The following is a 13,257-nucleotide window of genomic DNA, read 5'->3' as shown; positions in this document are numbered from 1 at the left end:
TTTTCAGGAAATGACAAAAACAAAACAAAAAGTGGAGTTAGGAGGTTTTGTTCATCATTGATAAGAACAGCTGAATGGACCTCCAAGCTCACAATGAGGTTGGAGGTCAAAAGGGGGTGGAGCCTGGAGTCAGCAAAAGCAGCTAACTCCACCCCCCTTTGGTGGACTTAGCTGGTTTAGCAGAAAGTTTGAGGATCCAATGGAGTTAGCTGGTTTTGTCAGAAGCGCTTTTTAATACTTTTCATTGGTTAATTTTGTTTTAACCAACACACAGACGTAAAGGGTGTTTAATAGCACTGATTTATGGAAAAAAATGCAAAAGCATCAAAATGGAGTTGGTTTCTGCCGGACAGCAACGCTATTACTTAACAATAATGTGACCATTTTGAGAGCAGCTAAAACAGGTTGGTGTGGATCAGTGGCACGCCAGGATTCCTGTTTTGATCAAGGGAAATGCATGCTGGGATTGTGTGACGTCAAGCACCGGACTTTTATGGCGCAGGGGCCTTGAGAATTGCCAGTGGAGGATAGAGGGAGGACATTACGCGTGAATGCAGCTCAGCAGCGAGACTCAAACCCATGACATCGCAGGAAGTCCCTGGTATCCTCACTCCACGTTTGAACCGGGTCAGATCTCGTATTTTTTTGTGTTCTATTTATCCATTTCTAGCTTTGAGACACTCATTATTTTACTGTCTAGGACTAGGCTAAAGCAGACTGATTATCCCTCTCTTTGAGTCAGTCTTTCCTTACTTCCCCTCAGAATAGAGAAAAGACATCAGCACCTCGTGGGTGTTAAGTCAAAACGTAGGAATGGAGCTTTGACTTAGTGCTTGGAGCTTCATTGCCAATCCTACTATCATCCTCTACTCAAACAGCACTACACTTCCCAGAACGCTGCAGCAAAATGGCTGCTCGTTATCAGATTACGAGCACCTGAAAAGGACCAGAGGTGCTCATTCAAACAAACCAACTCCAGAGAGAAGGAAGACTCCAAAGACGAGAGAAGGAACTCCAAATTCCATTCAGAGTTGAGCCCAAAGACGCCAATGTTCGGTGAAATGTTTTATTTACTTTGTTTGAAATGCTGCTTAAATGTGTTAACTGCTAAAGTTTAAGTTAAGGAACACATTGCAGCATCAGTCAAGGAACACATTACATTGCAGCATTGACTTAATTTTGTGTTTGAAAAGTTAAAAGTGTGTAATACAAAGTTAAAAAGGTTAAAATCCTATTTATGATTAAAAAATGTAGAAAATTCATGCAATTACCCTGTAGTGGGTTATTTGATTGAAAACTACTAAAATGTAGAGTTCATGAATTTGCCATGTTAAAAAAGGTTTAAAAGGCCAAGTGGAAAAGAGCCGATCTACAAGCTTGTGGATCAGCTATTTTTCTTAAGATGTGTCTTTATTTCATTTAAAAAAACATTGACTTTAATCATTTTGTTTAAAGACACTTATTGTTTGGTCTAAGGCATTTAAAGCATTTATTGCTTTGGGACATTTTATTGTTTTAAGACATTTATTGTTTTAAGACATTTATTGTTTGGAAACATTTAATCTTTATTTTCTGTGTTAAAGGTTTACTACCTACTACTACTACTACTACTACTACTACTACTATTGATTGACGACCAGACCGATCAACTAAAGCCAACAAATGAAAAGAAACAAGTTGCAAAATAAAAAAGTTGATTGAGTCTGAAATCCTGAGTTGATGTCCTTTGGAGCTAAACTGGAAAGGGACTTGACAGTGGGTGTAGTTCTAGTATGTTCTAGTTCCCATACAAGCACAAAATCTCATTCAACTACAGTAGAACAAATTTGGGACAACAATTCCAAAGCCAGCCACTTCATGTGTGCACTTGTTTTTAATGTAGGCACAGGCCTACAATAGTCATTGCATCTTGTATGTTCAAATCCAGCTCACGATCTGTATGTGTTGACAGAATATAACACATTCAGGACCACAATGGAAACAAGTCCTTAGGGCCTTTTGTGTTATCCTTTTAGCATTATTGTATGACTGTACCCCTGTACTTTTTGCAAAACTGTTTATAGAGCACCAAAGTCTGACGTCACTGCCACTAGAGGGCGCTGTTTCGCGGGTTCGTGGCTTTATTTTTTGTGTTGAAATCCCCATTTGGGAATCTTAGATCACGTCATTTAAGAACTGTTCCAAACATAAACACACCACCCTGGCGTTTTTGTCAGGGGGGTGGCTCTGCATCGTTTATGATATACATTCATATTTGATACAGCCTGTTTCTGGCGAAAATTGAATTAATTCTGCCTTAAAAGTCTTAAGAACTACTACTTCCGGGTCTGAAATCACTGTCCCTACAGCAGCCGCGTTCATGGGAACTGTAGTCTTTGGACTAGTTTCTAGTGTTTATATTGTGTTACTCTTTGGGTAAATGTATACATTTACACCTTCAGTCGATGCTTCATATCCATATGAGTAAAATCGCCAGGGTGGTGTGTTTATTTTTGGAACGCAGTTCTTATATGAAACGATCTAAGATTCCCCAATGAGGATATCAACACAAAAAGTGAAGCCACTCTACTGGCAGTGACTTCAGTGCTCTATATTAATCAATCTAGAGGCATTTTGGACCTTAAGTTATAATGGATGCAACACAGGCATTCCCAGTTTTCTTCTCAGTTCATCAATGAATGTGGTATGATTCTTCTCACTAGTATTCCTGTCTCTTATGGAGTGGCATTGGCAGGGGAAACACTATTCCTAATGACCAAAATAATGTAATAATTATATTAACACCACATGTACAGTAGGCAGTAGAGTCTGTCCTTGGTCAGCATGGGGAACTCCATATTTGGACTGGGTGTCCCTTTTGGTGCCATACTGTAAAACTGTGCATGGTCCCCATCCTTTTCATCCCCAAATCAATATGTAATTGGCTGGAGACCCTCATCTGAAAAGATTCATGTGCCAGGGAGTTTTGAAACATTTAAGTTTAAAAAAATCTTCCGAATGTTTCAAAATTTGAAAATGACAGAACTACAAGCTCACAACGCGTTGCGATCTTGTAGTTTGCCTATTTTCAAATAGCCGACTGTATAAGTGGTTAAACTGATTTTATGCAATATTAATAAATTTGGCTGGGGACCCCCTGGAACCCCCTCAAGGACCTCTGGGGGGTCCCTGGACCCCACTTTGAGAACCACTGCTACAGAAGATCTTCGTCAGTCATTTCAGGCATACAGGGGACATACAGACAATGCTCTTCTAGACTACTCGCCAGTCTCCACACCATAAAAAAGCTCCCCACAAATTACATTAATTCACATATACCTAATTAAATATTATTGCTCTAAAGAACCTTCATGTCAGCCCAACATTGATTTGTCAACTAACACAAATTAGAGCACACTAATGGACTAGTGTGTGGTTCAGTCTGTGACAAGTCCATAGGTCACATCTTACTGTACGTTGTGAAATAGAAAACCCATTGTTTCAAATCAAGTAAGGCTTATACCCGACAGGTGTCTGTAGACATGCGCTCAAGTGGAGAGGAAATATTTTCATTCTCATTCAAGAGGGGCAGGGCTTAGGGCTGCTTATTTTATCTGATGGCAGTGATGAGGGTAAGCGTGGCGCAGTGAGGGCCAGCCCAGCATGCTTTGCATATTCATTCCCATAAGAATGTATGTCCCTTTTCTTATGACAAAGTTGTATAAAAGGCTGTCACAAATAGGATAGCACAGCCAGGCACAGGGCGAAGAGATTGGCTACCTTAGAGAGTGGTTGTGACAGTGTGTTGCTGTTGACGCAACAGGATTAAAATTCAGAGAAGAAAGATGGACCCATTTGAAGCAATGATTTAATTATTAATTTGTGTTGATCCATCGTTCCATATCCATCTGCTGGGGGCCTTCCATTCAAGTGAGCAATGATATTGAAAACACAGATGGGAAAGGTTAATCATGGTACCTGCCTTTGCCAGTCAGCATGACAAAACTGAAAAGAGGGTGACAAACACCTGTCACCCTCTCTTCAGTTTTGGATATTGAAATTCTCTTGAAATGAATGTGCGCCAAGAATTCCAGTGTATTTGAATACATACCAAACATCGTCTATATAGTATACAAGTTGAACAAAATCAGATATTTTCTGTTTTGCACAATGACAAATGACATGAAGCCTTGGGCAACACGGTCACAAAGGGAAGCCATTCTCTTTTAGGAGAAGTGGCTTATTTCTAAATTGATCTCTTAAAATGGGATATTGATTCAGTAATAAGCCTTGGATGGCACAGAGCGACCTCACCCCCTGCTGCCAGCATTGTATAAACTGTTATTGTCCCCTTCCGCCTTACAGCCGAGACTAGTGACCTTCTACTTGGAATGTAGAACAACACTGAAACATACGCTCTTTCCAGCACAACATTCAGACGGGGGAATTTTACCCCACTCTTGCATTCAGAGAAGGAGAATAAAATGGCAAGTTAAAAGCCTGTTTTACATCTGCAATCCCTATGCTTTGACATTGGTGAATTTTAATTAAATCTCCCATTTCAAGGACTTACACTTGCAGTATGAGAGCCTGTTCTCCATTTTAGGAATATTACGCAATAAAGACATTTTAACATGTAAGCAAAATTGTCATAAACATTTGTTTATTGGTGCTCTCAACATGCATGTATCTTATTCAGCTGTAGCCTACAATACAATACAAAAATGAAATAAGTATTTCTCAATAACAATTATTTTTGCTCAGCAGGAACATCCCATTGACCTCCACAAGGGCAGAAAACCTGACCTGTTAACTGTAAGAGCACTTGGAACAGATCAAGGGGCCATTCAGAGATGAAATCGGGAATTGGTGGCACATATGACTACAAGGTGCTTCTCCCAATTAACCAAGGCCAACCTATTGAGACTTCCATTTTCCATTTATACTAGTGTACGTCTTTCATTTATTCTTTCATTATTTATTAATACATTAATTTAATGAGACTGATACTTTTTTTACCAAAGGTGGAACAAAATAACTATGCTTCTGCATCAAGGGTCAAATCACAGGACTCATGAATTAAGCCCCTTGGGAATCAGGTAAGTTGTAACGGGTCCATATTACTTTGCCCAAACAACAAGAATCATTTAAATTGAGCTGTGTTGGAAATTAGCTCCTCTCTGTCTTTAAAAATCAACAAGACATCACAATAAGACAAACAAACACCAGACTATAATGCATGTTAAACATGAGTAGTTAACCTATCATAATGAGGTACTGTATAGGCAAACAGAATACAACAGTTGGACACATTAACAATAGGGCTTGTACAAAACAGAGCAGTCACACAGCAGAGTCGAGATGACCTGTGATAGGACCCCAGATGTATTCGAATGTTGCTAGACTGTCCTGTTTGTTGCAACGCAGCCTCTCCAGGTGTATCAGTGATACAAACTCATTAAGCCATCTATAAAAACAAGGAGCGATGGAAGCCTTCCACTCTGTTAAAATAATTCTCTTTGCTACAAGTGTACCAAGCATATAGATCTCTGTTGGACAGAGTACGGCAGAGCAAGAGAAGCTTCGGAGCATCCAAACAAGGCAGTTAGTGCATCAGGTTCGATATGAAAACCATATACTCTGCTATACCAAGCAAAAATGTTTTACCAGACTAGAACAATGCTTGAGCAGGACCGGAAAGTGTGACCAGAAAGTGTGCCTCAAAGACAGATGTGTCTGTCTTTGATAGCACCTTCTCATAGTGCCAAATGAGCTTTAAGAATGAATCAGTGTTGGTGTTGTTATTGTATTTATCTCACTTTCAAACATTTTTACAATAATGCTGTTTTGTTTTGTTTTTCTCTCCTTGAACTACTACGTCAACTCAGTTGCAAAGGATCTGTTGAGGTAATAATTTTCACACATTGTGGCTTTCACAGTTTGTAATCAATGGCACCCTCTGGTGGTATAATTCTAGTATGAGAGTACATGTTTCCCAAATTGTAATGACCACTCACTTTACATACTTATACTGTATAAAATAGGTCCCGCATTTTCTTTAAAAAATTAATTTGTTTTACTTCATAGTGGTTGAGATAAGACAAGCTGTCTTTTATCCATAATAGATTGTTAGTTGTGGTATCTGTACTGAGCTGTTATACCAGGCCTGCTTGGAAGAAATCTGTGGAGTCCAGAGGTGAAGATATGTTCAAGTCTTTTTATTTGTAAGACAAACAGAGTAATTACAAACGGTGCCAACAATGCATGACAAAATTCTTCCAGCCCAAACATAAGGAAAATGTCGAGTGTCCATCGTGGGTGTTGCTTTCTGTTGATTGAATCGTGTGACTTGTGTATTGTCCTTTGTCTAGCACTGTTCTAAGACAATAGTCACTGTCTCTCAGCTCTTATTTGACCTAATCAATCAACAGACTCTCATGTGACTCTCAGGCCTGCTGTGGATTTCAAATTATAGGCCAGAGCTGTAGCTTTTATAACTATGTATGTGTACCTACCTATTATGATCTAAGTTTAACGTATACAAATATACCACACCAATAATCTCAATTCACAAAGTTTTTTTAGGGGGAGCTCTGAAATGGCAAAGAGACAAAAGAATTGAAGGACACCCACCTCTATTATAAATGCTCCTGTACTGCAAAGAAAATTGGAATAAATAAACCAGTGCTGAACCTTAGCCACAGTAGTTCCAGGGACTTAGCAGTCTAAAGTAGATTGTTTTGTAATGATGTGTTTGCAGTTGAGGACATTGGTCATCTTTAGCTGAACATTAACCATCTATTATTGATTTTATGTAAATCTGGATGACACAAAAGTAGTGTGAGGACCCTACACTACAAAAATGGTTCCTTGCTTCACATGGTGTTTTAATACATACTGTAAAATACTACAATTTAGCTGTTCTAAATATTAAGTCATTAGTCTCATAAAAGACACTGCTATGTGAATCTGTTGGATTGGACTGGATATTGAATTGGTACAACGATAACAGAACACAAAAGGCCACATGATTATTGAAAGGGTCAAAGCTCATGTCCGTAATCCATTGTGTTGTGGGTACGAATGGAAGACACCAGCAGTATACAAATAGATATTGTCATTATAATAGGATCATGAAAGGATCTGAAAAGCATAGCACTTGTGTATGTATCAGATATGTTCAGATCAAAGATATTCAATGAGACATGGAAATGCTGTACTTTGATGTACTGAGACTCACCCCACTGCGTACTAAATCCGCCCACAGGCAAACAGTTTTTGACCTCTCAGTCCTAAACTGTCCTTGTCAAGCTAATGATTGACCAATGATTGAGATGTTATTTGTCTTACTGCCTTGGGTGAAAGGACCCCAATAAGGTACAGTAATCTTGGTGACTTGGTGTGAGTTAGTCGGCTATGCACTTTTAGTGAGAGTTCTCACCATGGATCTGTACAAAGCAATTTTCCTCGTGGCAACGGTCATCTGTACAGGTAAGATATACTGTACTGCATGGGAAAAAGCAATGGCATCTGAATTATTTGAGCTTTTTTCAGAAAACACATTTGAGTAATTCTGAGGGTGATTTACCAGGTTACACATGGCAGAGGCTTCAGAGTGTGTCCATTGTATAGGAGCCATTTATCACAATTATTCAAATGTGTAAGTCAAACTGAATCCGGAACAGCAGTGGTAGGCCTACTTGTCAGAAGTTACTGAGGGGTTTTATGTAAGCATTGGTCTTATTTCCATCTAGTTCACTCAATTTAAAATGTAAATGTAAATTGATATTTTCAGTCTTCTCCTAAAATGTATGTAGATTTGTTATTAAGGTAACTGTTCTCATACAGTAACTTCAAAAGGCTGAAGTTATGCAGTAGCAAATGATATTTGGATTAATATTAACTCTACTCTCTGTCTCTATCATCCATTTTACCAGTGAGGCAAATTGTGTAACACCACTACTATTCTTTTCATTTCTGTCTTCTTTAAATCAGTACAGTACAACATCAGTAGCCTAATATGTAATAGTATATTTCTATACATGACATTTTAAAACAATTATTTCAGGTACATTTTGTTTTAATTCATTTCAATCTGCTATTGAAATAGGCCCTTGGTTACATTTTTGATCATTTGTTGTTTTTTTGCTATTTTTCATATTACATTATGCTTTATTTGCGAGAGAACTGTCAGGGTTACCAACTTATGACTTAATTTACGGTTCCTATACTTTTTCCTGCCATTTCTTCCTGAATTGCCACTATTGTGTATAATTGTCCTCCAACTTAACTAACATTAAACCACCTCAGTGTTTTTCAACAATGTCTTGTAGTTTTGTATTTCCACAAATGACTCATCTGTCAATAGTCTGGTCAGTGTTGCAACCATCAAAACAGAGTAATGTCACAGGATAAGTAAACTACAGCACCCTTTATTCTCTCACTGGTACTGTATATGAATATAGCAGACGCTCAAAACATCACCTTGGTGATAATCCATTAAAGTTATTATGGGAGCATGATCCAGTGTGCAGACTCTATATGTCTCTATTTTAATGTATTATTCTGTCCTGCACCTGGGATTTTATCTTTTGTGTGCTTTGTAAATAGTTATATGAATATTCCATCACCATAACGCACTCTTATCTGAATCATTTCACAGACAGATCATCCAAACTGCAACTATCACTGACCACTGTCACTCTTTCTTTATTGATAGATAAAACAGATAAACAGTTATATGTTTTTTCTTTTCTGTTCTTCCAGTCGGTGGTAATGTGGACGAATATGCAAAGACAGATGGGGCATGGATCCTCTCATTGCATAAGAGGGAATACTCGGTGAACACTGTAGCAGAGTGTGCTGTCAAGTGTAATACTGAAACAGCCTTCACGTGCAAGTAAGATTTCATTGTAAAGTTGCATGTAAAGTTCACATTTTATGCTTGGCACAGCCAAACAGGCTGGCGGACAACGGTTCATGAAAGGTTCAAACTGACAGCAGCTGCTGTCTCTATAACAATTACTGTTTTTCAGGTCATTCATGTACATAGAGAAAGACCAGGAATGTTGGACAGCAGAAGCAAACTCCAAAGTAGAGCCTGTTCTACGCAGGAGCAGCACAGCTCTGTATGAAAAAAAAGGTAGGTTCCTCTTCTCTCTGCAGATGAATAGGCTTTAATTCATTTTATTATTCTTTCTTTTTTTCTATTCTTTTATTCATTCATTTTTATTATTATTATTTAAAAAATGTTGGGGGGGAGGTAAAAAAGACTATGAGACTAAGGGCTACTAGGTGTTGCTAGACAAAAACACAGACTAAAACGAATTATTTTTGATTACCAAAAGTGCCATTACAGTGCCAGACACTACCCTAAACAGTTCAACTCTGTGCTAATTTGTACAAAGCTGCAGGAATGTGAATGTCACAACAAATACACTACCACTGGCACTGAGGCACTGAGGCTGTTATTTGATATATTTGTTGAATTTATCCTTTGTCTATCTTGCCTAGGGTTCCTGTTGGAGTGTGTGAATGGAATAGGAACAGATTATAGAGGCACAAAGTCTAGAACTAAATCGGGAAAGACTTGCCAGAGATGGGCTGGGAAATACCCACACAGGCCCAAGTAGGTTTTCCTCTCATTTCACCTTGTCTCTTTTATTTTGCATCACATTTAATCGCAGCTGGGGCTCGAACAGGGAACCTTTCGATTCCCAAGTAGTAGTATTAATAGTTTATGTACAAATATGACAAGCGCCCGCTCTACCTATTTAGCCATATCATATATCATATCATATATCATATCATATATCATATCAACATGACACATTAGATGTCACATCATTTCTAATCCTTCTACATCATACAGTGTAGTCATACCAAGTCATATCAAATCTCACCTTGTGTTCTGTGTGATGTGCGTGCTGCCTGCAGCATCACCCCTCAGACTCATCCCAGGGCAGACCTGGACTCCAACTTCTGTAGGAACCCAGACTCGGACAGCAAGGGTCCCTGGTGCTACACTACGGACCCAAGCACACGCTGGGAGCCCTGCAACGTAGAAAACTGCAGCCGTAAGATGGATAAGTGACTGAGAATGGATGGATGGATGGATGGATGGATGGATGCATGCATGAAGGGATGAATGGGTCGATGGAGGAATGAATGGAGGGAAGCAATTATGAATGGATAGATGAAGGAATTGATCGATGGGTGGATGGATGGATGGTTGGCTGATAAACTCTGTGTTGTTTGCTGTTGGACAGAGGAGTGCATGCACTGCAGTGGAGAGGACTACAGAGGGAAGATCGCCACCACAGAGAATGGCTTCACCTGCCAGCGCTGGGACGCGCAGAAACCACACAACCACGGCTACATCCCCAGCGCGTAATAAATACACCACACACAATTTATCTACAGTATGTCAGTGGTTCTCAAATTTGTTTTATTTCAAGGACCCCCATAAGTCTGGTCTGTAATGTAGCGTTACAGACCAGTAAGGGTCCATTTGGAACTCCCTCAAGGAACCCAGAGGGTCCCCGGACCCCCTTTGAGAACCACTGATCTATGTTGTCCAGTGGTCTCCATGTCTTGTCACTTGTTTTAAGGAAGCCTTTAAAGCTACAATCCATAACATGTGTGTCGTGCTCAGGATTTGAACCCTGGCAAGTATCAAAATTTGGTAGGGGAAATATTACACTTTGAGCGTCATGCAATACCTCTTGTCAACCAGTAGTGGTTCTACCAAACAACAGGATCTAAATTTCACTTAAAAATGGATTGCAGTTTTATGGGATAATCACATTTTCTCAAGCTTAATACAGCATAGAACGAAAGCTAATGTCTTTTTTCCATCTCTCCCGCCCCCCCAACCCCCCGCTCCCCCAGTCTTCCAGAGAAGTACCTGGAGGAGAACTACTGCAGGAATCCGGATGGTGACCCCAGACCCTGGTGCTTCACAACCAGCGAGGCCAAACGATGGGACTTTTGCAGCATACCCCGCTGCAGTGAGTCCCCCACCTCCCATTCTGTTGTTGAGACTGAAGACCCAGGTTGGACACACACAATTGAAAGTGTGACCGGACCTTTGAGAAATCTGAAAAATTACACAAATATACTAATCAGTGTCACATAGAGTAGGTACACAGGATTTGTGGCCCTCTCAGCACTGCTACCATTATAGGAATTAAATGGAGGCAAAATTAAGTGTATTTTTGCAATCGTTTGCAAAACGCAGTCCCCACAACATCAATTACGATTCTGTGCCTATCGGTCAAGCCCCCAGAGTTGCTGAGAAACATTGAAGCTGCCACCCCAGTGGGCAAAGCTGGAACTGCAGGCGGGGAGAAATACATGCACGCGCAAAACATACTGAGAGATATTTATATTTATACATATAAATATCTAAACATATTATACATACATACATATGCATTTACATATAAATATGCATCTCGAGTGTATTTAATAAATATCTCGCGTTCAATCCTTGACACACGGGCTGCCGTAGAACGCAAAAAGGACACTAGTGCGCATGCTCATAACTCTACGTGTGGTCAAAATCGAACCAATAATTCTACTTCCGGCAGGTTTCCGGGTGCTTCAAAACGCCACTGAGCACATTCATTGAAATGATAGCTGGGGGCGGGGCAATCCGCCCTCTAGTTATATTATACCTCTATGCTATCGGTACATAACTCGGACGGCGCTTAGTCGACTAGCAGACCATCGGCCGGTCGTCGCGGGCACTCGCGCCTGGAGGCGCTCGGGCGCGACTCCTCGGCCTCAAGGTCTGCTGAGTCGGTGCGCCTCCGTCATGGTTCAAAACTATACTTTATCGGCGAAAAAAGTAGTCTGCGGTTGTTTGAAAAATCGTAAATGATGTTGTGGGGACTGCGTTTGCCCCAACTGCCACTCAGCGCACTAACATAGCTTGCGTCGCCAGGCTCTCTCCCCACCCAACACCCGCGGCACCGCCCCCTTGCGCTTAAACTACATGCAAAAGGGCTGTTCGCGTTTACGACGGGACCCGGGGGGGTCCGCGACGGGCCACGTGGGGGGCGGGGGGGGGGGGGGGGGGCGTGACAAGACGCACAATAACCCCACGTTTGCAAATACTTTCGCCTGCGCACTTCACCGGGTATGGGACTAGTGATACTAATCTTTGAATAGCAGAGCCCAAACTCGGTTTGCCATGAGAGGAATGGAAGCTTGCTTAGTATTATTGGTAACACCTGTTTATTTCATGTTAAAATGGCTATTGCGATAAAGATCTACTGAGCAGGTCAACAGACAAGGCGAAATACACTGGTCCTCGTCTTTCCCCTCTCATCCATCACCTTGTCCTTCCTGTCCTCAGCAGCATCAGAGCCACCTACCATCGTCCCAGAGCTGACCTGCGCCACTGGAGAGGGAGGAAACTACAGGGGGACGGTTGCCAGGACAATCTCTGGCAAAACCTGCCAGAGCTGGTCGGTCCAGACACCTCACAAACACAACCGCTCGCCCGACAACTACCCATGCAAGTAAGAACACCCAGATAAATACGGTATCGATCTACACTAGTATCTATCCATCTATCTATCCTTCTGTCTGTCTGTCTGTTTTGTCTACTACCTACTTACTGTACCTACCTATTTTTGTCAGAGGCCTGGACAACAACTACTGCCGTAACCCAGACAGTGAGAGGATGCCATGGTGCTACACCACTGATTCAGAGACACGCTGGGAATACTGCCAGGTCCCTAGCTGTGATGGTGCCCCCGGACCAGGTAGCTTTAACTACTTAAGTTCATGACAATGATTTTAGTTTTTACTTTTAAGGAATTTCTGCTGAAGACGAATAACAAACCATCATGTCTCTGTGACTTACTTACTTACTGTTTGCAGAGAAACTGATCAGAGTTTAGCTAGATGTCGATGTTCCCATGCTTACTGCTTAATGTTCTGTTATTGGGCATCAGTAGCATTATCCCTGCCTCAAGGACAAACAGTAATGGCCAATCCACTCATCAAGACCACATACTGGTTGCATTGAAAGAACGTTTCCTGACTGGTTTCACGTACAGTACCAAACACTATTTTAGTCATCAACCACTTACTGTAAGCTTACTGTAAGCCCTAATAGAAACAGCAGATCTAAAAGCTCACATGATGTTGCAAATGTTTTGATTTTTTTATTTCTGAAAATGTTCACCTACAGTATAATGACTTTCCCAAAATAGGGAATAGATTGAAAGTGGTTTACTAACATTATGATATAGAAGAAGACAATGA

At 40.7% G+C, this 13,257-nt stretch overlaps 1 protein-coding gene across 1 annotated transcript in view; it reads left to right on the top strand.

Moving 5' to 3' along the window:
* Positions 1 to 7,421: 7,421 nt before the first annotated feature.
* The window catches only part of LOC308102863 (plasminogen-like), a gene marked incomplete at its 5' end in the record, with an annotated part of 18,599 nt that continues 12,763 nt past the window's right edge, over positions 7,422 to 13,257 (top strand). Inside the window, 9 exons of the mRNA XM_080452717.1 lie at positions 7,422 to 7,470; positions 8,746 to 8,878; positions 9,015 to 9,121; positions 9,493 to 9,607; positions 9,916 to 10,055; positions 10,248 to 10,368; positions 10,870 to 10,988; positions 12,344 to 12,506; positions 12,628 to 12,752. Of these exons, the coding sequence (XP_080308843.1) occupies positions 7,422 to 7,470; positions 8,746 to 8,878; positions 9,015 to 9,121; positions 9,493 to 9,607; positions 9,916 to 10,055; positions 10,248 to 10,368; positions 10,870 to 10,988; positions 12,344 to 12,506; positions 12,628 to 12,752 (1,072 nt within the window). The remainder of the gene's footprint in view (positions 7,471 to 8,745; positions 8,879 to 9,014; positions 9,122 to 9,492; positions 9,608 to 9,915; positions 10,056 to 10,247; positions 10,369 to 10,869; positions 10,989 to 12,343; positions 12,507 to 12,627; positions 12,753 to 13,257) is intronic.

This window comes from Gymnoscopelus braueri (assembly GCF_963280865.1).
Source record: "Gymnoscopelus braueri genome assembly, chromosome: 16".
Lineage (NCBI taxonomy): Eukaryota > Metazoa > Chordata > Actinopteri > Myctophiformes > Myctophidae > Gymnoscopelus > Gymnoscopelus braueri.
Note: the sequence above shows the minus strand (reverse complement) of the source record. Positions and strands in the feature narration are given on the sequence as shown.